Raw genomic sequence first — 26,941 nt, 5'->3', positions numbered from 1 at the left:
GTGGTTTTCATCAGAATCTTAAACACTCAGTCTCTGACTTCAGGTTGTTACAAACTGCTCTGTAAATGGCTGGGTTATGTGACCTCTGTACAATGGCTGGTTGCTTTTTTCCCCAACAGAATGTGTCTGTTATCTTCAACATTCTTAAAGAGTTTTTCCTGATTAGAGATCTAACATTGCCAGCTGTATCTTCCTGATAACCTCAGCATGCTCTGGGGTCACTGAACAAGTCACATGCACATTTTACATAGCCACAGCTTACTAATAAAATTCATGCTTTTGGCAGCACTTTCTCTTAATATATATTTAATTATGGCAATGCTAATAGTGATCTCTTAAAGTTTGAGTTCAGAGGTAACCATAAGTACATAGTGTGACCACAAAGGTAGGGGCTCTTCAAAATCTCCCTTGAGGAGATGTGGGAGAGAAAGGGAGACAGGTAGTCTCCTACTCTGCCCCTCCACTGCCTGATGTGCTGGAGAGGAAACTGAAGGCACCCCTCCTGTCAATGACTTGCCATGTCCCACCACTGCATGCAAAAGTGACCCTCTGCATCTTCACCTCTAGCTCGGACACACCACATGCCTCCAAGAATGCCAGCCTCCATGGTGACCAGACGCCTTTTCCCTCCCCACCAGAGACCCAGTAGTCGTGTATTGATTTAGCAGGGAGATCAATGAGTGGCTTGTATGCAGATGGCTGTCATGTGAGGGTGGCTTTGCTTGGGACAGGGTGTTGTGCCATAGTCAACTGTCTTCCCATTGCTACAGCAGAGATCTGAAGTGCTGGTGGGTCAGCTCCTGAACAGCTGCAATTTACAGCATGTGTTTTTCTGGTTTACAAACAAGATCTGCCACAGCTTTCAGGTCTGTAAAGGACAAGATGGGTTCAGTGCACCAACTACATCCAACTGCAAGTTGTCTGATGAGAGAAAAGGACACGAGCTGATCACTAATCTTTCTCTCAGGCTTCTGCTTCCAGTATGTTCCTTCCAGTCAGATGGAAACAAGATGAAACTTTGGAAGACTCAAGTGGTATTGAAAAGAAAAACAGGGCAGGAGCAGTGCCCAGAGGAAACATGATGGAAGGAGCCCTGGAATAGGGAGATGAAGAAAAGGAACTTTGCTTAGCTTTCTTTCTCCTTTCTGAGAGGCTTCAAGAACCTTCCTCAAGATTTACATCTATTGGACAAGTTATTCTTAACAGGAAAAGTGAAGGGCCCACTCCAGGAATTAGGTCATACATTCCAACTTCCTGGCAATAAATAACGGAAAAGGATCTGAGTGAAGGTATCAGTCAACACAAAGATGTGTTTTCTTCCTTAAAGCCAGGAAGTCCAGTCTATTTTTTCTACTGCACTGCTGTCACGGCTCAACTGCAATCACTAAAAAAGCACCACACAGTCACTGGCTCAATCCCCACCCCAGTGGGATGGGGAGGAGAATCAGAAAAAGATGAAACCCATCAGTTTAAATAGAACAGTTAAATAATTTAAGTAAAATACAATTAAAAATAATCACCATAGTAGTAATAATGAAAAGGAGAGAGAGAGAGAGAGAAGGAAAGGGAGGAATAAAACGGAAGAAAGACAAGCAATGCACAATACAATTGCTCAGCACTCGCTGAACGATGCCCAGCCAGTCCTCAAGAAGTGATCAGCCTCTCTTGCCCAGCTCCCCCAGTTTATATACTGATGTTCTGTGGTATGGAATATCCCTTTGGCCAGTTTGCATCAGCTGTCTTTGCCATGCTCTCTCTTTGCTTCTTCTGTACCTGCCCACCGGCAGAGTATGGGAGCCTGAAAAGTCACTGACTTAGAGTAAGCACTACTGAGCAACAAAAATCCAAAACACAGCACTGTAACTTAAATTCATTTTATCCCAGCCAAACCCAGGATGCCTGCTCTTGTGAATTGAAGTATCAATGACTCCTTCAGAAACACTGGGAGGTTGTCTTTTAATTTTACTTGGCAGATCACAAACTTTATTATAAAATTTTGTCTATTGAAATTGACAATTTCTTTTTTAATGAGTGTTTATTGATTATAATTTCTAATTTTTCCCCTGTTCATTCAACTCTGACATAGCTGTGTCTTTTGGTCAATATCCACTTCCTAGTAGCTAATCAACTTCTACTTGCAAAATTCAGATTTTATCAATTCATTTTAATATGGCTATTTTCAAGGAAAAAAAAGAGAATGTAAACATTTAAACGAATATTTTTAACACAAAACTAAACACTCCAAAACCAAATCCAAATTAATCTCAGCAATCCTGATCACCATGTAATATTAATTACTTGGTGGCCATTATTCTCATTTTTATCTGGACTCTGCACCTCTGCCCCATGTGCTTTTGCTCAGCCTAGAAGCCTCTTGAGGTTATGTAGCTCTACAGTCCAGTTATGGATGGGAGGGCTGCCAGTACTAGTGCAAAGAGAGCAGTACAGTAGTCCAGCAACAGAGGTACAGAAAAAATAAGAATATTAGCAGATCTCTCACAACTCTCTCTTTTCAGCATTGTGGAGTTATGCATTAGACAGTGTAAATCTGCAGGGGTTCTATTTGAAAAAACTGAAGTCAGAAGAAAGCACACAGAAAATCAGGTTTTAAAAGAGGAAGGTTTCAGAAAAAGATATAATTCTCTAAACAAAGCCCAAGAGAAGATGCCCTGTATCTGCAAATAAATAGGAGTAGAAAATAACCTACCAGAAGTAAACCCATTCTTGGTGAAAAACCTCCTCTAGGTTGTCTTGTAAAGTCAAATCAGTTTTACTTTAATAAGGCATAAAAAGCCATTTTCAAGGTCAATAGCATCTTGTTGAATAGGAACTACTAGGAGCCTTGATTGATGCCTAATGGTAGTTGGCAATATGATGTGAGATGAAGGAATTCATAGCACCCATGGGAAATTTTAAAACAGTGTCAGCTTTCTCAGAAATGAGAAGTATTCTTGTAGAAAAGTTAGAGGAACAAACCTCTAAATCAATTACCCCTACTGACCCCTGCAGGCAAACCAAGCCCATCAGAGGATCTTTGAAAAAAACCCAGCCAACCAACAAATCTTCTGGCTCTACTTGTTCATTTAATTTTAAGCAACCAACCTGTTTGGATCCTTTGGAAATCCTAGGTACCTCATGCCTGTGACATTACTCACATGAGTAGGAAAGAGTCTCCCATCTCCAGGATCTTTATGGAGTACTTAAATGAGTGAGAGTGCATGTTATTTTAAGAAACAAACAAGCAACCTCAGGGTGGGGTGGATGTAAACAAGGAGGGTGGAAGGAGAGTTATGACAAACAGGAGATGGGGATGAATCACTGAAAGTCATGTGATGGAAATGCAGATGGCATAAGAAAGAATTTCCAGAAGAGGAAAGCAAAGAATGCTTATCACCATTTTAAGATTTTGAAGATTTTACGATTTCATCAACATTTCCCTGCCTCTGCTGTTTTTGAAGCAATCAGTCCATGCCAAGAACAAGTGGACCTGCCCTCTCCCTAAAAAGTCAGGATGGTAGCTGAGATCAGCTGTGGATTATTCCTAAAACAGTTGCTGGTTTTCATCCCTGAGCTGAGCAAAGCCTGAGGAAGTTCTTGGTTATAAAATACATTATCTTCACAGTTCAGATGTTTAATTCATATCCACTGCTCTGCTCAAGGGCTGGCTGTTAGTTCTAGATTCCATGCAACTTTGTGTGGAGCCTCAAACAGATGTGACATGCTGTTAGCATAATTCAAAAATCTCTGTATATTTTTTTTATCCTAACTTTCCTCTTGAAATCATGTGATTAAGAGTAGACCTCCTTTTGTTTTTTCAATTACAACTCTTCATTGTCATGGTTTCAGAGAAATAGTTAAAAAGAGGAACCGTGAATGCTAAGTACAGAATATGGTAAGATAAAGTACATGATTCTAAGAGACTACTGTAGTTTTGTAATAATCCAGAATTATTTGATGATCAGTATGAGGCTTGTCCTGAGCAGCCTGCTCTGGATGACCTGGCTTCAGATGGGGGGTTGGACTAGATGATTTCAAGAGATGCCTTCTGACTTCAATAATTCTATAATTCTGTATTTGCAATGTCAGACTCTTCATTATGATTGTAAAAGGGTTCATCTTATAAACAGTAAAAAGACCTGGTTTTTTTCTGTTGCTATGTTACAGTCATTTCCCAAATGTTTCCCCTGTAGTAGTGAGTGTGCGAGTGCAATACCCTCACATACAAACACAAAAACAGATGGTTCTTGCTCTTATCTAGCCATGAATAATGACTTGGGTATGATAAAAAGTAGAACTGGAATTTCTTTTAAATACCTGTGTCAGAATGATAATTTGAGCCAATATGAAGATGACATTTCATTAATTGTGTTAAGTCAGTGACAAAGACAAAAAGTATGAATGTGCCAATCTCATAGTTCTCTCAAAAGCCTTTATTATGCACCTCTGATATGTCTTGTTTCCACCAAGGAGGTAGGGAGATCTGAGAAATAAGCCTTCACATGCAGCCCCCCATCTCCCACAGTGATCATGCCTGTGTGTGGATGTGTGATGTTGCCTTTCCCTGGTCTTAAAATTAAGAACCAGACACGGTTTAAGGGAAAAGGGGTTTTTACTTCCGTATTTATTTAAGGATCCTTAAGGTGCACGACTGTGTCCAGGTGGAATGCACCGAAATGCACCCCGAAAATGCACACACGCGATGGATCGAATACACAGTTTATAGACCTTGCAAAGTAGCACATCTATCAAAGATTCTCCAATGAGAGGCTTGAATTAATAGCATGATATCCCCCCATCCCAAGGAACTCCCCCCTGGATGGACTATCTCAGTTTACAGGATGTGTTCTAGAGAGGACCTTGGTTTCTCAGGATAGCATAGGGCTTTCTGGCCCCAACTGTGAGGCCTCCAGGATGTTTGGTCTCCTGGCTTAATGGAATATTAGGACTATGCTAAATTATCAGGCTTAAGGAATTACAAATATGCATGCTAAAAGCACTGAGTATACATAAACACTATATAAAAGGGTATATAAGAGGTATATAAAAGAAAAGGCAAAAAATCACCATGGCATTAGTGAGAGTCACAGTATTTCAGAAGACTCTTAGGACGCTGGCACACGCTGGCACCATTCCCAAGCAGCCAGTGTGAACATATCTTTGAGTACATCACCTACAGAGCCTGAGCATTGTGAACCTGAATCACAGTAAGAAATCAGTAGAATCAATTGCACTTTGAGTTCTATGAAAAAGATAAATCATGGGGTACTACTTGCATTAAGGTAAGCAATCACACCTTGCCATTTTTTTCAAAAGGTGTCTTTCATGGAGTCTATTAAGTTGCTGAAGCCAGTGGCTTCAGAGTTCAAGTGAAACCATAAACAATAGTCCAATATGTACCACTAGCTTTAGAGCAACTCTTTCCAGCATTTACTTTCTGCTCTGAGCACTGTAGGACTAAGGAGAGTAGTCTAATTGCCTTTCATTAGTCAGATTTCATGTATTTTACCAGGAAGACTCAAAATCTTTTGTTTTTTAAGATAAAAGTGTGGAGAATTTTTGAATGCAAACATCTCTATGAAGCACACTTGAGACTGTAATGTACTTTTGGAGGACAGTAGAAAAGCAATCTTATTAATAGCCAATTTAAAAAAAAAATTTCTTTCATTAAAAGCTGTTACAATATGTTCAATATACTGACTGCCCAACAAAGAAATCCTGCAGGAGAGAGAACATTAAATCTAATTACCAAAGACTTGGAGTTCAGAATCCATAGTTATCGTACCAAAATCCAAGTTCCAACAAAATATTGTGAGAGAACAGAATAGATTAATTGAAGTTGCTTGCACCCTCTCTTTATAGAAATCATAGGCTATTACAAAACTAGTCCTATTTGTAAAACAACTGAGTGCCGAGGGCACACTGAATCATCACTATGCCAGAACCACAAACGTCAGGAATGGATGTCTTGCAGGGAGGGGGAAGCAGTAGTCATGAAGCTGTGAAGATTATTTTGCACTTGCTGATCATCTTTAATAGATGTATTTTACCCCTTCTCCCATTCAAAATGAAGGATGCTATTTCAAATTCTCAAGTTCAACTAAATAACACCACAGAAGGAAAGGTCACAATCTGAGAACAAATGTCAGCATCTAACAGCATTTTCACTAGCAGTTCTCTTTATCTGAAAAGTTACTCAAACTGTTTCACTCAGCTGGTTGCAGTAATAATTACTTATTTCTTTACTATGTAAATTTAAATGCTTATTGAAGTTCGCCACAAAAACCATATTTCTGTGGCTAAACAAAACAGTCCTTAGTTTATGGACTGTTTGCAAATGAATGAATCACAACTAATATTTCCTTGATGTATTACACTGTGCATTGCAGTGCTTCAACATGGAGAGTATACGGAACTGACTCAGCTGGTACCTCAGGAGCAAGTCTGTGGCTGGAAATGCTACTTCTCTGAGCCTTCCAGTAAAATTTTCATATTTAGCATCTGGAACAGCATCAACTTCATCTGGTTCTTCCAATACAAATCTGGCAACATGACTGTAGTGATCTCTTTGAAAATCACCATCTATCAAATGGTAGGTTGCTTTACTTGACATATATGGAAAGTTTTGCAAAATGACATCTTCCTAATTTTCCACTCATCTAGTGGGAGTGTTCATGCATTATCATTTTACTGAAAAACAGAGCATTTTTTCTAGCTGCAAGGATAACCTTGTTCTCTAAACTGATTAAACTCTTTTTGTGTGTCCTTTTGCCTTGGGAAAACAAAGTAGTACAAATGAACAAGGACCACAACACTAAACAGAACAACAATAACATTTGTCTCTTGTTCAATGATATTAATCATGTGCTAATAATGCACTTGTAGTGAATATTTACAGAATGCTTTCTCTTGTGTTTTGGTAATTGCTGATACAAGCCAGGAAGTATGTCACTGGCCTTCTTGGTCATCTGGGCACACTGCAGGCTCATATCCAGCCAGCTGCCAACATACACACAGAGCTCCTTTTCTGCTGGGCAGCTTTCCAGCCACTCTGCCCCCAGCCTGTAGCACTGCCTGGGATTGTTGTGACTCAGGTGAAGGACCCAGCACTTTGACTTGTTGGACCTCATACCACTGGCCTTGACCCATCAGCCCAGCCTGTCCAGATCCCTCTGCAGAGCCTTCATACCTTCCTGCAGATCAACGCTCCAGCCCAGCTTGGTGTCATCTGCAAACTGGCTGAAGGTTCACTCGATCCCCTCATTCAGATCATTGATGAAGATATGAAACAGGGCTGGCCCCAGCACTGAGCCCTGGGCAACACCACTGGTGGCCATCCACCAGCTGGATGCAACTGCAGCCACCACTGCTCTCTGGGCCCAGCCATCCAGTTTTTACTAAGAGAACAATGCACATGTCCAAGCAATGGGCTACCAGTTTCTCCAGGAGAATCCTGTAGGAAACAACATGAAAAGTTTTAATAAATTCCAGGCAGACAACATCCACAGCCTTTCCTACATCCACTAAGTGGGTCAGACTGTCATAGCAAGAGATCAGATGGGTCAAACAGGACCTGCCTTTCCTAAACCCATGCTGGCTGGGCATGATCCTGGTTGTCCTGCATGTGCTCATGATGGCACTCAAAATGATCTGCTCCATGACCTTCCCCAGCATCAAGGTCAGGCTGGCAGGCCTGTAGCTCCCTGAGTCCTCCTTTTGACCTTTCTTGTAGATGGAGGTCACACTTGCTAAAGTCCAGTCACCTGGGAGTTCCCTGGTGAGTCAGAACTGCTGGCAAATGATCGAAAGTGGCTCAGGGAGCTCTTTCACCAGCTCCCTCAGTACCCAACATCCAGGTGGTGACCACACAGACAATGAGGAACAGCAGATATATCATGATATATCAGATATATCAATCTTACTACTCCAGAATGATTTTGGAAGCATCACAGAAGCAACATACACAAAAAGATAAAAGATAATAAAGTATGCTTTTTTACTCTGCCTTTTTACTTAACTAGTTATCCAATTTTATTTTCTCTAGAATGAATTTTCTGCCCAGGAATCAAAATTAAGTCTAAAAGAAGGTAGCTACATTCTAATTGTAAAAACCTCTTTTTCAGGACAGGCAGGAAGCGGGATGATTTCCAGACATCTGTGAATCATAGCATGCAAAGAGAAGACAGATGGGCATACTTACTCGGCAGAACTTTTTTATAATTCGGTGTAACTACTCTTTTAGCTTTTTCCTTAATTACATTGACATGAGGTGAAAAGGATAACAGGTCCTAGGATGTTTGACTTGGATTTGCCCTGATTTGTACAACTGTAACAGACAAATAGTTCAGGATTTGTCTGATTTTAACAGAGGTTAGGACCAGATAAAGCCAGAGATTTAAATAAACCCATTATTCACATATTTAGGACTCCATTTCTACAAATCACATTTACAAGACATTCCATTGAGAAGGAGACTTAGAAAAGCTTGGACTCAATGCTGTCAGTTCTAAAAATCTGCTAAAACCCTCTTTGTCATTGTAGCTTTAAAATATATTTTTAGTACTGTGTTTCACTAGCCTCAACAGTATCAACCCACCAGAAAGTTATGCATGCATGAAGACCTGGAGGCTCAGGAATAAGGTTTAAATATTATGATTTTCCATCAGCAGAAAGGATCTGACGAGTTCGACTGCAGTGGAAATGGGTTGCTATTGCCTAACCCTGCCCCAAGCACCAAGTTTTTGGCCTGCAAATGCTCCCAAGAACCTACTTACTGTTACTTAATATCCTATTATCTAAGAGCAGTATTTTTGTATTCCACTCAGTGTGCTGCATGCTCCTCCCAGAAACACAAAACCAACTTAGCTCCAGTTTGAGAGAAGAAAGGCCATATCATACAATCAAAAGTCCACTGGGCAACAGCTCCCCTTCCTCTGTTTGCAAGTCCTCACCTAGACACAGATGTTTTAAGATTTTCTTTTAAACCTATGGGGAATTATAAGATAGAATTGGGTTGTGAGCTGTAAAACCTGCCTGCAGAGGCACATGGCAGCACAAAGGAGCCCATGGTGGCACACAGAGGCTTGTCTCCACCGGGCCCTGGGAGGAGGAGGTGTCACAGGGCAGAGCCCTAAAGAGAGGAGCCTGCCTGAAGCTGACAGATGAGTGAACAGCGAGTGATCACCCCATAGAAGGACATTGAGAAAGTGTGCTGCTGATGTGGCAACACGGGATAGGTCACGCCATATAAGGAAATACTGTGCCTTAGAAAAATGTATAAAACCAACTCAATCCTTTGAATAAACGATTCAGATTCCCCTGGGTCCAAGATTCAATTGCCAACAAAACCCAATACCGAAGATTAAAAAAAACAAAACAAAACAAAACAAAACAAAACAAAAAAAAACCAAAAAAAAAAAAAAAAACCAAACAACAGAGGCAAACCACCTATGATTGTTCTCTGCTTTCAGGTGGTAATAAATTAATTTTGTTATCTGGGTGATATCTGGGAACAATGAAAATAGGAAGCCTCTGGTCTGCAGCTGTGCTGATCTTCAGCTCTCTTCAGAGACCATCTATTGCAGTAGGGCTAGAGATTTAAATAGTTAAGATTCTTCACAAACCATAGGTGCTGTAGGAGTTAGAGCTTTGCCATACATAAATACTGCAGAAAAGAAAGAAATAGTACCTGTCCCTTGGCAAGACTTTCTGGGCTAGGCTTATTTATTTGGACTTTGCTGAGTGTGCAGTTTTAAATGGATAGCCCATGAACTCCTCTTACCTGTTTTTTTAGCCTCTATGAATAAATAAATCACAACCTATGAAGAGATTAGCAGTGTTTTCTCATTGTTGATAAGTCAGAACCCAGTCAACCAGTGTAGTACTCCAGGTTTCTGCTGGTTAAAAGGCTCTCAGAGTCTTAATTGATAGAAATTTAAAGTCTCAAAGTTTCACAATGGAGCAAATCTCCTTCTGAGGGGATGATAAACTGTAGTGCTTGGTATGGTGCCACTCAGCAGACATTTAGTCAGTACCAGCTAGGACTCAGAAAACAGTCACCCTTGACTGAGGTTTTGACGTTTTCCTCTGAAGTATTTTACCAAATCCAGAGCATGCAGAATTTCTGTGAGAAGTGAGGTCCTCCACACTGTCAGGAGAACATATTGCCTAAGAAGCTGCTCTATTGCTGAGTGAAGCTCTCCGGAGGAAAGGAAGAAAGGTCAATCTTTGTTCAGCCAGAAAGTTCAGACCCCTCCACAGATGCAGCTGGGGGCTGTACACTGCCCTGCACAGCTGCATCTGGCCTAAGCAGGCAGCTGGGATCTGCCAGCATAGCAGGAGAACAGAAAGTACCGATGACTAACACTTGACACTCACACCCTTGCATTACTTCCAGTTTGACTTAGACGACACTGCTCTTTTCCTGATATTTTGTCCTGCCATACTCTCAGTCACTTCCAGTGGGTAATGTATCTGACACGTTGATTTTTGTTATTTAGCATTTGATCTTTTGACAAAAGTCAGCATTTGGTCCCCAGCAGGCAGTTTTAGGACAGCTGAAGTGCTGTCTTAGCAATTACAGATGAGCTCGTTATATCACACAAAAGCCTTTTTGTGTCATGACTAATTTCAGATCCTCCCTGTTTCTTATGCAGATTCCAGCCTTGTTCCTTCACGAACAGCGAATTAAATTCCATGCCTGCATTTCCTCCTGGCTTCTCCTCTGAGACACAAACTTATTCAGAACAATCAGACAAGCTCAGGAGGCAACAGAAAGACAACACCAAGAGCACTTGCTACCCACCCTGCAAGAGTCCTTTGCATTTCAGTGCATGAGTGTCCCTGGCACTGCAGGACTACAGGAGCCAACCTTCTTCACATACCTGCACCCTTGGTCAATGGTCCTCTTTTTTTTTCCCTTTTCTCAAGAAAAGTGTCCTGCTAGGACAAACTGTAGATTGCACTCTTCTGCCCACACTGAAATTTTAGCTTTCTGTGCTCCCCTGCATGTTCTGCTTTGGAAGGAGAAGCAACACCCATGTCAGGTGAGTATCTGTACAGCTCTGGTACATACAGTGGTCCTGACTAACCTCTGCAGAAGGATATTCCTCTTCACAAGTGCAGCAAGGGTTGTTACAGAATTTTATCTGGCCTTTGCACTGCTCTAGCCCCGTACATGCAAATGCCTGATACTGGCAAGAAAAATATAAGAGGAGGTAAAGGGAAAGTATGATTGCCTGCCCTATTTATAGGTTTATTTATTCTCTAAATGAAACTAATGTACACACAGGTGTCCTGTTCCCAGATTCAAATATGAAAAATTAACTTATTTTACTGTGTCCAATTTGGGGCAAAACAAGGCTACAAAGAGGAAATAAAAGAAAAAATAATACATAGACCCTACTGAAACAAAGACTTCACTTCTCGTTTAATTCTGATGGGACAGCTGTCTTGCAGCTTCTGCTGCTCTGAGTAAATCTGGCAGATTTCTTCACTGACAGAGTATTGCTTTCAGAAGCAAAACTTATTTTGGTTACAGCTCATTACTCACATGTTTCTTTAAATATTTAATGAAAGCAACATCAGGTGTGTCAAAAGGCACTCCTTATGACTGCTTCTGCAATTACAAAGCAAGTCTCCTAGATTCTATTTTCTCTTTACTTGGGTAGATGCACTCCTTATGTAACAAACATGCCTTCAATTTCTGAGCGTCTGTGACTGTATTTACATCAAAGGACAGACATACTCCACAGCAGGACCACAACAAATTCTGATTCCCAGTCACCCTGATTATGGGATTTCCTGAAACATCCTGCAACTATCTCTCATGCTTAACTTTTCAGGAGAGAGGTGTATCTGGGTCTCCACCTTACTCAGTACAGAAATGGTGCAAAGTGGTACATCCAAAGCCAAGGTGTGGGAATCATTCCCAGGTTCCCCTGGTAGGAACGCAGCTTGTGCAACTGTTGATGGAACCTTTTCATCTGCTTGAGAAGAAAGAGCATGTTTTCACCACAATTCAACTATCTCTCTGTTGTGTGTATCTCTCTATCTCCCTGCTTTCCCAAAGACAGACAGCAAGAGTAACAACATATAGCTTTGTAGTCTGAACTTGAGAAATTAATACTGCCTTTTCCAGGAACACTGGAATAAAATCTTTTGAACTCCATCTATTACATATTAAACAGTAAAGGAAAAAAATGCTGAAGAACCTCAGTGTTCTCTCCCAGTGCCTTCCCTGGACTATTTTCACTTTCATCCTGTTGCCATTGCTCTGTTTCCTCAGACTGCAGCTCCATAAAGTGCCACTGCCAGTGATCTCTTCCAGTTCCCCATTTCTAAAGAAAGACAAAAGGTTGCCTTGGCTTCACTCAATACAACACAAGGGATAGCTTCCTTCCCCAGAACCTCAAGCACCAAGCACCATGCCCAAATCTCTCAGAGCCTTCTTCTAGAGTGCTCTGAAATCCAAATAAAAGCTGACATTGAATTCTTCTTCCTGATCTTTCCGCTTGTCAGCACAGGCTAACTTCACTCAGCCAATAGCAGGAACACTCCCTTAGCCCTATCCTCATCTGAGATGTATTTAAGCAACCAGTCAGCTGCTTTGAACAGCTACGCAACATTGAAAGCAGAGAAAATATTTTAAATTCTATGCTAAGCCTATAGAAATAATTATAGAAGTATAATCAACATTAAAAAATCACACTGAATATGACTGTTTGAGTATGTACTAGGGAAAGCAAAATCAAAATTATAGATATTCTAGCATAGAATTTATAAGAGAGACACAGAAACAATCCAGCCAAGCACTGTGGGACTTCCCTCTGAGCTAAAGATCTGAAAATGCTTGGTCTTTAAACTAAACATTTTGTGACCAACAATTATTTGGGACCAGCTTTGTTAGTAAGATTCACAACAATTTAAGGAGAAAGGTGCAATAGCCTGAGGCTGGAAATAAGCAATTTTTTTTCCTACAGTTCCTTTTGCATTTAGTCAAAAGATTACAAGTCCAGTGCAGGGGAGCAAAAAAAAAAAGACAAAAATTTTCAGCTTCAGTTGCTCACAGCACAAACTATGCTGACCTTTTCCAGACAATTACATAAACCAGCAATGATAAGCAGTAGGGATCCCTATTAAAATACAACCCACAGCTTTTGTATGTGTGCATGCCTTCTTTTTGACCCACAGTTACTGGCTACACAAAAGAAGATTTTATGAAGAAAAACAACAGATATGACAAATTCCAAAAGAAATCAACTTCCAAATATGAGCAGCAAGCATAATCACAGCTGAATCCAGCATTTGCTTAATTCACCAGGGACGGTCTGAGGCATTTTTTATCCTTTATACTCAACTCAAACTAGGCATGCCAGTAAAACCCCATTCATCTGTTTCATGAGTCATAAGCATCTTTGTTCCGTGCGCTTTGCTGACTGTTTCCTCTTCTGAGGGTGGAGAATGTGCTTTGTATAAAGTTTCAACTTGTGTGTGAGTTCTCACCGGCAGAGTGCATGTGCCCTACCCAAAAGACCATTTTCCTTTACAACACATTGCTGCAGCTGAAATCAGCTGAAAAATCTCAAGCAGGAAATCCCATAACTACGGAGTTGTGCTTCCAATAGATCCTATTGCTCATTCATTGTGCCCACTGGAACTCCCGTTCCTCTTTTCCCAGCCTTTGCAAATAAAAGGAAATAGCTGAGCAGGCCTTTGGTAGCTTTCTTTTTAACATACAGTGTAGGCAGCTGTATCTAACAAAGGAAGTAACTAAACCTAGCACTAGTGTTGCTTTCTTGGATCACTGATACAGTGATTGAGGTTGGGAAATAAGTTGTGGTGGGTTTTTGTTCACAGAAATCACCTTTCTGTGGAAAAAGAACAGTTCCTGTACAGTCTGGAGGAAATCAGGTATCAGATCATGGCTACTCCTCTTGATGTCTCCAGCAAGAGCAGGCATTTCTGAGACATTCCCCAAATAGTGTTTGAGGATGGCAGCATAAATGAATGAACCTTTTTTCTTGAAAAAAAGCTCAAAAACACAATTAGTAAAGGCCTCATAGCGACATAAAAATGCATCCTCCTCTCAGTGCAAAAAAAAAAAAAAAGTCCAACTTCTGAAGGAACATACTTCTGAGGATGTATAGCTAATTATTTTCTTCCACTCTTCCATTGTCTACTAAGGAATGTTCCTGAGCTCTAAAATAGCTCCACACAAAATGAATGTTGTTGAAATAATGAAGGGTCTGCAAGCCAGACACTTGAGAATTTGATTAAGTGATCAAGTGATGATTTTTACCTTCCATATGATAAGGATGTAAAAACTTAAGTGATATAAACTTAATCTAAGTAAACTTACTAGTATTAGTATTAGATTTTGTTATATAGCAAATTATTTGTATCAATCTCATCTTTTAGACTTGTAAAATCCTTTATACCATTGCACAAATGCCTCACTGAAGAAATGCTGAGTGCAGGGGAGAAGGCAATTTACGGTATACTGTGAATTACACTGGTAATTGAACATACTTGGAAACCTACAGGAAACTTAGAGTTGTATAAAAAAATTTAAAAGTTATATAAATTATTATTTGTAAATAAAGGCAAAGAGGCATGTGCAAGAACAGCATAAACTTGACATTCAGCTGTTGCCAAAACTGGTGTGCTGAGCTGATGTTTTTCTTAAATCCCATTGTGTTGAGTTTAAAAAGTTCACTGCAAAAGCACTGGGTGAGAACAGAACTTGTCAGGTCAGATGCATGTTTGTCCATTGCTTCACCCTCTTAATGCATCCTCTCCTGCCCAGCATTACTTCTGAAGCAGAAAATTCATTACCAAGAGACAAATAGATAAGCAAATCTTGATTTTCCTTCTCATTAGCCAGTTTTAAGATGTGAACACTAGGGCCAGTGAGCAGAGTTAATGCAGCAGAGAAAAATGCTGTGAACCTGAAGGTGTTTCAAAATATTTTCAGCAGTGCATAAGACAGTAAAGAAGAGATTCTTCTACCTCCTTCTGAGTGCTGTCTTCAGAAAGTGGGCCAGGAATCTATTGTAGAGAATGGCTGGCAGAGAAGGGAGGAGACCTTTGTACAAAGTTAAGTCTCTGGAAATCCGTGGGTTGTTGTTGCTATGTCAGAGAAACAAAACATTCTAAACATCTGCTTTTTCCTGGTGGTATCAGTTTTGTGGTGCCAAATCCCCCCAGCACCAGAATGTAACACAGCTGAGGCTCAGTGTGCTGCATGCTCCTGCTCACACACCCTCTGCAAAGATGTTGCAATAAAGATTTGGTCAGTTTTTCAGCTGTGCTAATTTCAGCTGTGGAGGCTGAAATGTATCCTTCCTGCTTCTGTATCCAGGAAGACAGAAATTATGTTTATGCTACCTGTGGTTTGTTCAGGTCATCCAATGCATCTGCATTAGGTGTTTCCAAGGACTGCACCAGACACATTTTATCTTGTTTAAAAAATCAGAGCTAAATTTTGGAAGTTTCAAGGGTGTCAGTCCACTTGTAGAGCTTGTAGGAAAGAAATTAGAAGAAGAGATTCTAGTGTTTCAAGATCACAAACCAGGAATAGAAATAGAAATCTCAATTCATAATCTCCGTATCTGCATCACTAAACAATCAGTGTCTTTGCTCAAAATGTGGAAAGTCCTCTTTGAATCTTTATACAAACCAAAAATAATTTTGTACATTCTGTACTCTAATATAAAGGCAGTGGAGGTCTGCAGGACTGGGCTACTTTAATTATAAAAAGACAGCTCATTCCCCATAATCACATTGCCTCACAGAATATTCACAGAGACGCTAAGGGCACCTTTCTCTGCCTCTCTGCAGTGTTCGTCTAAACCACAGGCCACAGCTGTCCTCAGTGTCCCATTACAAGGTAGTTTCCTATAGGAACCCATGCTAACAGGATGCATATGGATGGAAGGGACTGAGGTGGTAAAAATATATATTTGGCACACAAAGCACAGATGTGAACACACATTTAGTTCTTACTAATGTGCAGGAAGAAAGTAATTATAGACTTCTGTAATATTTTGCATCTTTGAAAAGATTCTCCCTGGCACATATATCACCAGATGCTGACTAGAACTGGGGACCATCTACAATAAAATATATAATTATGGCAGAAATGCCCTACACAGATGCATAAACTTTACTGCCCTTCTGATATATAAGGTATGATCAACTGATGTGTCCCACTTTCTTATCTGGTTTTGAAGTGCTGAAGTCTGTCACTTCACTCAACACAGTCCAGGCTGAAACATAACAAACCATCCTAGTCATTAGGGTTTGGCAACAAATGAGATGCAATGAGAGTCAGTAGCAATGCAAGACCCCATCAATACACATTTGTGCTTTTGATCCCTCCTCCACATCTGATATCACTATGTAGTTTTAGCTTTTTTTAAATCTTGGCAAGCATATAGCTTCAGATTTTACATTAGAAGGCTGCAGGGGAAGGGTCTGCAGTTAATCTCTCTCCCAACATGTTCTCCTCTCTGACTTCATAGCACCAGACATAGCTGGGGGTGCTTACCATTAAAGCTGTGGTGAATTCCTTTGCTGGCTCCTGTCTAGTGCTTTCAGCTGACAGCAAGGGAAAGTCTAATTGACTTTTCCAATTACTCAGATGCAGAAGAAGGAGACAAGGCAACAAAATGAAACAGTATATGGGGAAAAGAAAGTAAAGCAATGATAAGAATGGCAAAGAATAATAACTAAGATTTTTTAACTTGGTAAAAACAAGCCCCATAAGCGAAAATCTGGCTCTATCAGTACCAGTAAGACCTCATTCCAATTCCCCACTCCACTCCCCCAAAAAAAGGCAAGAGGATTTGCTGTCATTTGTTTAAGCTTTCTGATAGCACTCTGAGCACTTAGGAAAACAGCAGCATAAAAATAAATGAGTCACAAAAATGGATGTGGGAATGACAAATGCATGAGCTATTTTTCTCAAGTGATGCCTGCTTTCCACGTTTCTTAAATTCTGTGGAGAAGTTATTCACAGCTAGTGTTCCCAAGGCAGGATCAGTTATTCTAACTTGTTTTGTGAACTCAAATTTTATGTGTTCAAATGGAAAATGCTGTATTGTTTGACTTAACAGCTTTTCCTAAATTACACAGGCAGGAAAAGGGGGTGTTCCAGCTGTGTGGTTTGTATTTCACATGCATACCATTTTGCCTTGTATTTATCTTCTTTTTTTTTGTTTTTAATTTTGCAATGCAGTAAAATGTAGACAATCAAGAACATTATCATTTTACTTTAGAAAGCTGCACTGTCTTTTTTTCTTTAGATAATAAGAGGAAAATATTATAAAAAAAACTGTTGTGAATGTTCTTGATCAGAATTAAAGTGTAGATCTGCCTCCCCAGATCTCAGCATTAGCAACAAAACCACATATAAATATGTATATATTTATTCATAAGATACCCTTTAAGGGGAAAAAGAAAGAGAACTTGAACTATTTAGGCTTACTAAGTGCCTTTCTGTTACATATATGCCTTTTTTTTTTTTTTTTTTTGGTGGCTGTTCAAAGGGAGACGGGCAGAAATGAAGCAAATAATTAGTAGAGAATTGGAGGAAAAACTATTACCCTCTGTAGTCTGGACGAAACCCCCAACCTACAGTTTTACTTTTGGCCTTCAACTAAATTTAAATTACTAGTTTCCAAAAAAAAAAAAAAAAAAAAGTCTAAATATGAATCAACTGATTAATTAGTGAAATATATTATTGCTCCTTGCAAATTAAATAATGTAATAATTTTAACTGCTTTTAACTTCTTCTCAGCTGGACCACAATATCACTATCAGTAACTCCTCGACTCTCTGCTTTCTCCACACAAACATCTAGACTTCCCTATCATTACGCCCTTCTTTCCACCACTGTGGTACAGACTGCAAGGGAAAGGATACTAACAGCCCTCCTCTGGGAGCCAAACTCAGGAAATTAACTTATTTTCACCAACAAAGTGCACAGGAACAGCCATGTGTTTCTGTGTCATGACCCAAAAAAAAAGCTCTCTGGGCTGAGGAGGGAACCTCATGAGCTGGCTGATTGGCATCATGGAACAAAGATACAGACTGTCATTTGCTCCTAAACAGGTGATGAGATAAACCACAAGAAATATCTTAAAGCAGGAAATCCACTCTGATGCTGAAAATGATTTTCTAAATGAGAATTTAAAGTTTTCAAAGGGAAATAAGAAAAATGGTTTCCTAGCCATCTTTTGAAGCACCCACCCCATTAGGGGGACATCTGACTATTTGGATTCATTTGTTCCTCAGACCATGCATGACTAGCAATGTGTTTAGTTCTCTTGTGTGTGAGATCAGATAGATTCTGGGAATTCCCATATTTAAAGCACTGCAAGTTTCTCACAGCCATGATTTTGCATTCATGTTTATAGCTATGTCTTTTCTAGAACAGTGTCTTCCTGTCTTCATGAACAGGCACCAAATTGAGCATCTTTCCCAACACATGCATGACTTGAGCTTCTTTTGGTCACTGAGTCCGTAGCCAGGCTGCGCAATGACAAAGACCACTGTCTTTCAAACTGTGCTAGGGCTTGAAGCATAAATTTAAAAGATTTAATCATAGAATGGTTTAGATTGGAAGTGATCTTAAAGATCATCTAGTTCCAACTCCTTGCCATGGTCAGGGACACGTGCTAAATCAGGTTCCCCTATCCTCTCACTACAGTCCCTGATGAAGAGTTCCTCCCCCTCTTTCCTATAGCCCCTTTAAGGCTAAGGCAACAACTGTACGCTTCATAACATACTGGAGCAGCTGCAACACAGGAATAAAATAGTTTATTCCTGTCAGGCTGTAGATGGCTGAAGTTGCCAACAGCATTTGCCACAGCATCTTAATGAAGGCGATCTAACCAAGGAATACAGAGAGGTTTTTGTTTTATCAGTGGAGCTCAAAAGATTTTGCCCTGATGTGATGCATCTTGCCTGCTTTACAAAAGTCATTACGAACAAAATGCCTCCACAAATGGCTGCTAAATTCTTGCCATGATTGTCAGATCTGCTGGCCTCTTTCAAGAACCCAGCTACACCCTCACCGTGTTTATGAAACTGAGCAGTCACATAACCCGTCCTACATAACAGACGTGGAGATACAGAAGGCAACAAACCATGGAACAATAATTAGTTGTCATTAAACCTTAGCTTTATTCCCTGTTCTAAATCAGTTCTTTCGTCCCGGGTCATCAGCACAGCACATTATCTGGGATTATCTCAATGGACATTCCTAAATCCTGGTCATTTTAATGTTCATGCAGTTGGCACCAAACTAACAGCCCCTCAAAGGCCACTGATCCAGCTCACGTCCCTGGTGCAGGTGGCCTTGTAGCCCACACTGCAGGAGGCTTCAGCTGAATGCATCAGAGGCCATGCAGGAAAGAAAGCCCTAACAAGCCCTGGTTACACAGTGCTGCATCCCTGAGGCAGTGACATGTATGACTGCTTCCTTCCATTCTTACAGGAAAGCTGTTTTAGGAAACTTGATTCTGAAACAATGAGACATGCAGCCTTGATCTTGAATGGAAGATTTTCAAGAATAAAGGAACCTTCTCCTTTTTTTTACTGTCTAGACAATGTCAGTATTGGGAATATCACAAGCATTGCTCTGTTACTGAATATGAAGGCATTCCAACTCTGTTTCACTTCTTGTGAATATAACAGTTTATGACAGTGAGCTATTTTTCCTTTGAGGAGAAAATGCAAATAGGAACAAAAGTCTTAAATATGAAATGTTTAGATAATATGGCAAATGGCAACGGTATCTGAGCAACTAAAACATATACTCACATGTTTCTGTTTTATAGAATAAAACACCCCTAATATATGTCAGGAGTGCCAAAATCACATTCATTTAGACTTGGAAGGATGCAGCTCAATCAAACAGTGTAAAATGAATGTGGCACTTACCTGTTTAAGAACTGCTTCAGTCAGTTTTCTCTTTCTCTCTGAAGACCAGAGACAAGCAGAATGTAGCATCAGGAGAAATAACATACAAAGCATAAAGTTATCATCTTAGTTATCATCTTAAAATTTAATTATTTTGTTCTTAAAACAAAAAGAAAGAAAAAGAATTGGACATCAGAGGTTTTTTCAAAAGGAGCAAACATTTCATTACTAAAATGTCACTTTGCCAAAAAGAGAGGAAAGGTATTACAGATTTGTAATTTAATGTAAATAATGTAATATTTACATTAAAATAAAAGATGCTTAAAATATTCAAAACAAAGCTTCATGGTAAAATGCAGAGGACTTTTTTTTTTGTTTTGTTTTTAAATGGGTTGTGCATGAAAAACAGTATCTCTCTGTTTCAGATAAAATAAAATATTACTTTAAAAATCCTTTTAAGATAAATAAATTATTTCCCTTATGGAACTAATCTTTGATGGCATCCATGTCATAAAAGAGTGGTTACTTTATAAACAATTTTTTGCCTAATGTCTCTTCAAATGCAGATAAGTATGCAGAGAAATTATCTATAAAATCATATTTCTTTTTATGAACTGTTATGAAAAAAAAGTGTAATATACTTTGGACATAGAAAGGTATTTGGATAGTTACTGAAAGACAAAGACTGACAAAACAAAGTACAAAAATATGTGGGGAGAATCTGAAAAGGAAACAATACCCAGCTGGTATTTATAGTACGAGAAATGGGCTGAGCTTTAAAGGAGATGGGCTCTCAGTTGCCATAGACCTTGGTGCCAAACTATGAAAGCCAGTGCTGAAAGTCATGTAAGCACACTGCAATTATTGCTGCTATTGGAGGGAACAAGAGGTACCAACAGAAAGAGGACATTTACTGCAGGAAAAGCTGAGGTGGCAAAGATCAGGTAATTAGCCTTTGTAGAAGTTATTTAGGATCACCTGCAGAAAGTCCTTTCTGAAGCAATATTTGTTATCAAGCAGCTGATTGTAGAGGAATCTAGTCTGCCTCCTTGGGAAGAAACACTTAGGCTAGAGTATCTCAACACCTGCAAGGCAGAGAGCATTGGAAAATAGCTACCAAGAGGGGAGCCTGAAGATATTCTGGAGCCTCTTTGGACTCTTTTTTATTCTGAATATATCCTTAGAATTGGAAATACTACTGTCACTTTAAAAAACAAAACCCAAAACCCAACCAAACAAAAACCAAACAAACCTGATATAATTTTTATAATTTGTGACCAAAGATCAAATAGGGCTTAATTATGTTTTTAACACATTCTTGATACTTAACCCTTTTTAAAAATAACCATGATTGTATTGACTGACTATAACACATTGGTTTGTTTGTGGCTCTAAAACTCCATTTACTGATAAAATTACAGGAAACTTTGCTGGTGGAACTAGCCCCTTCTCACAGCTCAAGATGAAAACATTGGGAGAAAATAAAGTGTTACATTTGACTTTTAGTTAAAAATACAAACTAATGTAAACATTTATATCGTCACAGCAAGAAAAAACCTAAAGATCAGAGATCATGCTTCAGTAGATGCCATGACAGAAACCAGAGACGAAACCCTGCCCTTCAATTTGATTTCCAAATGAGTAAAAAACATGAGATACATATGGCAAATACTCTTCTAGTATGTGCTGTTAGATGGAGCTACAGCATTAACACACCCAAATATGCTCCTTGGATGTGTGTGTTCTTGGCCTCAGAAAAATTGCACCTGAAATATAGTCATTACAGGGTATTGCCAAATTCTGGTGAATTTTAAAAGCAAAAAAGGCAAAATAATTTCCAGGGTTATTTTCATACCAATTTTATACTAGTAAGTGAACACAAGTGTGAATCAAAACATGGTTTGCCAATCCTGGTCATCTCCTTTCTTTTTTCCCCAGTGCTGTCTTTGTTTGTCTGCTTCATCCTCCACAGACAGTGGCTGTGGCCCTCTGATGGCAAAAGGTGTCTCTGGGGGATAGAGCAGGAAGGTTTTCACTGCTCCATGAAGATCTGGGTTTTTAGCAATTAAAAATCTATTTGTCTTTCCTTTGCTTCTTTGGACATCTGGAGAGTTATGATGTTTCTGGTAAGGTTGAAAACTCATAGGTAAAAGGGGAAGAAAGTTAGGGTGAGGCAGTAAAAGAGCTACAAGGATCTTATTTCAGAAGAGGAATTGGGGTAAACTGAGAAGAAAGAACATTTACCTTCATAGCTCAGAGATAGCTCTTCAGCTGTGCACACACAGATTGTGTTAAAGTTTGAACAGTTTCACCTGGGTTTACAACCTCCAGCCTTCATTGTGATGCTGTATAAGGCACGTTTTTTCTTCAGGTCAAACCACAGGCCATGCATGTCTTTTTAAGTTCCTGTTTTTTTAGAAAAAAGCCGTAAGTCAACCTTGTCTCCTTCCACGGCATCTTCAGATCAGGAAAATGCCCAAGCTATCTGCAGAGACTTCCAGGTAGAGGCTATGGACAGGACAGAGACACAGTAAAAGACCTGATAGGACAACCATTGCAGGCTGGGCAAGAAAAGGATATGTGGTATTGGAAGAAGTGGGTCTCAGATTATGACTATTACTCAGACAATAAGAAAACCTGCCTTATTACTAAATTATTTTGATTTTTACAGATGAGTTGGCTTTAGATGTGAAACAACAAACCACATAGAAGAGCTGGTAACAACAAATCAGGAACTTCATTTTCACAAAATACCAGTGAAATTTTCAGATCACAAGATTAGTAAGACTGAAAAAAAAATTACCAGATATTTATAAATCTGGAAAATTTATTAGCCATAAAGTGGCTAGTACCAGCTAGTTGTGCCCCTTCTAAAGGATTGAACCAAGTGGAAAACACAAGCTCTAGTACAAGGCAGAGTTATTTCATGCCTGCTCTGACAGGAAATTGCTTTTACTTCATCTGAAGATGGCAGCTTTGATGAAGGGTGATTTTAGCAACAGGAAGCTACACGGAGGGCCCTGACCTGACATGGTAATGTCTGTGAGATAGCTAGGTTTTCTCTGTCAGCACTGCAGTTCTTGGGCAGGAGGTATGTTTTGGGATGATGTGATTAAAGAAGTGTGCAGTAGTCTGAGGAGTACCAGTTCTTGTTCTTTTTGGCAAGGGACAAACTTCTTAGGTGATTCTTAACAACAACAATAAACACTCTATTAAAGGACATCCTTTGAGCAACACTAATAATTTCCTGTGTATGTGCACATAGCATTGATGGCAAGATCCATACTGATGGATTACACAGTGCATGTGCACATATCAATCTTACCTTCTAGGCTTGGAGTCTGGCAAAAATGGTAGCTGCTAACCACAACATAATGCCAACTTCAACACTACTACTGCAAAACTCAGATATTTTAATGAAAAAGCTTAATTTAGAACACTGTATAATTTAAAGTGTTTTTATTACTACAGTTAAACTCTTATTCCTTAGGGTAAATCTAAAAATGGCCTGACTAGGCACTGTCAAAGAAAAAAAAAGAAACCCCCATCAATTTATGAACTGGTGACAATGACTTGACATTCCACTTTTCTGGCTGGCAAGGTCTTACACATGCTAAATAACAGGTATGGACCTCTCTGAGGAAAGTACCGGCCTATGACCACTGAATCCAAGTCAGCTGCATATCACCAGCTACCTTCTAAATCATACTGTGTGTGTCGCTGTACTGTTTATCATCCAGTCAATAACCAATGCATACCTGGCAAGTGAAAAAACAGGATTTGGGGACAGAGTATTTTTCATACATGCCCCTCAACACAGCGCAGCACAAGTGTCAATATGGTTCTGACCATGACCTGCAGCAGAAGCAGCGCTTCAGGCTGCTGCCACAACGTTGGGACACACCAGTGCTCAGCTGAAGGCATTCAATACACAGTACAAAAAGGCTCCTTTCGAAGCCCGCTCGGTTCGCGGGCAGGCTGCGCGGCAGCGATCGGGGCTGAGCAGCACCACGGTACCCCGCTCCCTCTCCATCTCGGCCCACAGTGACAACCCAGCTCCCGGCCTCAGTCGGCGGGGCCTGGGGCTGTCCCAGCTCCGCAGCTGGAAGGAGGAGCCCCGGGGCGCGGCGGCGGGAGCGCGGTGGGGCGGTGTCCCGGCCCCGGGGCGGTGCCGCCCTGGGCGCCGCTGGAGCAGCTGCGGCGGTACCGGGAGCGGCTGTCGGGCAGCGGGCGGTGTGTGTGTCTGTGTGTGTCTGTGTGTTTGTGGGGCGGACAGCCATGCGGCGCTGGAGGCTCCTTCTCTTCCCGGTGCTCCTCGCCGTCCTGGTCTCCGTCAGAGGTGAGGAGAGGTGGGAGTTGAGGAGCGGTCCTGCCGCGGCTCGGGAAGGGAGCGCTCCCCTGCCCCGAGTCCCTGGGGCGGGGGCCGAGCGCTGCCGCTCCGCACGGTGCGGGCCGGCGACGCGGTCCCGGGATGGAGGCGGGCGGGTCCCCGCTTGGCCGTGTCTGCCCGTCTGTCCAGAGCAGGGAAACGGCGCTCTCTCTCTCCAGCCCCTTTTTTTTCTTTTTTTTTTTTTTTTTTTTTTAATAATCTCATTTAATCGCTGGAAAACTATTCCTGAGCTTTCCGCCCCCCTTCCGCACTGGAACTGACTGGTTTAGCGTCTGCGGTCAGTACGTCGTCCTCGCCCCAGTAGGATGCAGGGGGGTCCTTGAAGTGGGTTTCAGGTCGTGGGGAGCTCGGCTGGAGTGCGGCTTCCATTTTAGGAAAGAAAGCGGAGTTACGGCAGTCCCAGGGCATCGGATAGTTACTCACCAGAAAGTCTGCCGTCACACGACAGCCTTTTAAAAAATAAATACGGCAAAACCGCAGGGTAAAACACGCTGGTAGTTTCCCTGAGAAACTTCACATTCCTTCAGTATTTATCAGGGACGATTTTCCTGAACCCTGATCAAAAAAGTGCATATGTAATAGCACATTGGTATTTGGTAAAAAGAAACATTTGGGGGTGGGGAAAGTAGCAAAGTACTAAGCTTTTTTTTCCAGGCGGAGGACTGCTGAACTGGAATATGCAGCCCATACTGTCATTTCCCATTTATATGACTTGTTTCTAAGACATCTCTTTCTTCTTTTACTATGTTAGTAAGCACATTTGCTGCTATGTCTATGGTATTTTCTTCGGGTACTTCATAAAACCAACACTTCTAATCTTATATATCTACCTTTTCACTGTAGAAGAGAAGGAAAAATACATGTTCCTAACATTGATGGGAAGCTGTAGATAGTGCACATATGATGCCATATAAGCAGTTTGACAGCAAGCCTGCTTGAATTCAGTTCTGCTGTGGCCCTGATGTGGTCTTGACTTGTAGGTTAGCAAAGCTGAGCTCTTGGAAAAATAGTACCATTTTTACAGAAACCACCTTTAAAAACTGACAGAGGACTCAGGCTGCTTATATTTATCATCTTAGTACTTGGTGGAAAACTTCCTTCTTACTAATGCAAGCAGTTCTCACAGTCATGGACAGCAAGATCTTTGCTGTGATGCTCTTAATAAATGGAAGTATTTTGGGCCACTGAGAAATAGTCTTCCTAAACTTTTTGCCAAGAAGTGTGGAGATGTAAAGAGATGTCTGGATTCTGCTTTACTGGAGGGAAGGTGCACAGCAACTGCCTCTAGGGGTCTTGTTTTGAATTCTGAAGAAAATGATGCTACATTTTAAACAGATTATTTTAGAAAGCTAGTTAATTTATATGAGTACTGGTTAATGTCAATAATGCAACTGAGTAGATAGGTTATAATTAGTTTGGACAATTTTTCCTTAAACCAAACGTGTAAGAATTTGAGAACTGCTGAGAATGTCAGCCTGGGGAGGGTGGGGCCCTCCAGGGGAATTTCAGATTTGTGCTCGTGCAGTCTTAAATGACAAAGGGAAAACCTGAATTACATGCTTTTGAAAAACTTAATTTCACTGTTGGTGGGCTGTCTGTAGCCTGAATTTGCAGAACTCCTGTAGAAAGTTAAGTGTCTTGCTTTACCAGCTGTTCAGGTGTCGTGCAACTGTGTGGAGGTGAGTGGTTTCGATTCAAGCAGAAGAATCTGTGCTCCAGACTGATAACTTCATATTGGATCATCCATTTTAGGCACAGAAAAGTTATTAGTGTGAATAATAGTGAAACCAATATTCAACATATCAACAAGGATTTGAATGCATTATTAAGCAAGTGTGAGCTGTGTAATTTGAACTTGCTTGGAGAAAGAGCTCACGGTTTTAACCTCAAAGCTGGTATTCAAGTGTTGTCTCATGTGCCAAGTATGAACTCTGCCAGTCTGGCAGAGCTGGAGTTTAGGTACCATTGGGGCTGTATCCATAGGGAGGTTGAATGCGAGTTTTTCTATCACCAGTTTCTATAGGCAGTCTGACATCTTTCCCCTGCTGAGGAGTGGTATCTCTCTGTTTCTCTTCCTCCTTTGTTTGGTCTGGTGCCCATCGAGGCCTGCACTGAGATGATTCATCTTGGTAAGTCAGCAGATGACTAATCTGCATTGAGTTTGCTCTTCGGAGTGGTGACTGTTCTTGCCAGCACAAGGGAGTGGCAGGGCCCAGCATGGGAGAGTGGAAATGAGGTGGGGACAGGGAAGGAAAGGGTAGGAGGCTTCCTGCTGTGGCTGGCTGTGAGGTAGGAGACCAACTCAGCCATCTTATACCTGCAAAATCATCAGGTTAGCCCACTGTCTGATTTGAGGCATGTGGTTTTCAAAATGCAATGCAAGAAAAAGCATTAGGCAGCATGACTTCTGTACAATGTGTATGAAGACCCCAGCAGATGAAGAATCAAACAAAAAACACCTTTACATGATACTCCATGTATGGACTTGATGATCTTAGAGGTCTAAACCAGCCTCAGTGATTCTCTGTAATTCTGTGCATGATGAGCAGCAAAAAACTGCTACATTCAGACATAGGGCTGAAAAGTCTCCCTTATCTACTGGAGAAAGATCAAGGCATGTAAAGCTGT

The 26,941-nt window shown here is 40.7% G+C and overlaps 1 protein-coding gene across 2 annotated transcripts in view; it reads left to right on the top strand.

The window, feature by feature from the left end:
- Nucleotides 1-24,129: 24,129 nt before the first annotated feature.
- CD99 (CD99 molecule (Xg blood group)) overlaps nt 24,130-26,941 on the top strand; it is a 30,824-nt gene continuing 28,012 nt past the window's right edge. For both annotated transcript variants that reach the window (XM_082279139.1, XM_082279138.1), the window contains exon 1: nt 24,130-24,262. In XM_082279139.1, the coding sequence (XP_082135265.1) occupies nt 24,202-24,262 (61 nt within the window). In that variant the 5' untranslated portion in view covers nt 24,130-24,201. The remainder of the gene's footprint in view (nt 24,263-26,941) is intronic.

Source organism: Coloeus monedula, assembly GCF_965178545.1.
Source record: "Coloeus monedula genome assembly, chromosome: 3".
Classification (NCBI taxonomy): Eukaryota; Metazoa; Chordata; class Aves; order Passeriformes; family Corvidae; genus Coloeus; species Coloeus monedula.
Note: the sequence above shows the minus strand (reverse complement) of the source record. Positions and strands in the feature narration are given on the sequence as shown.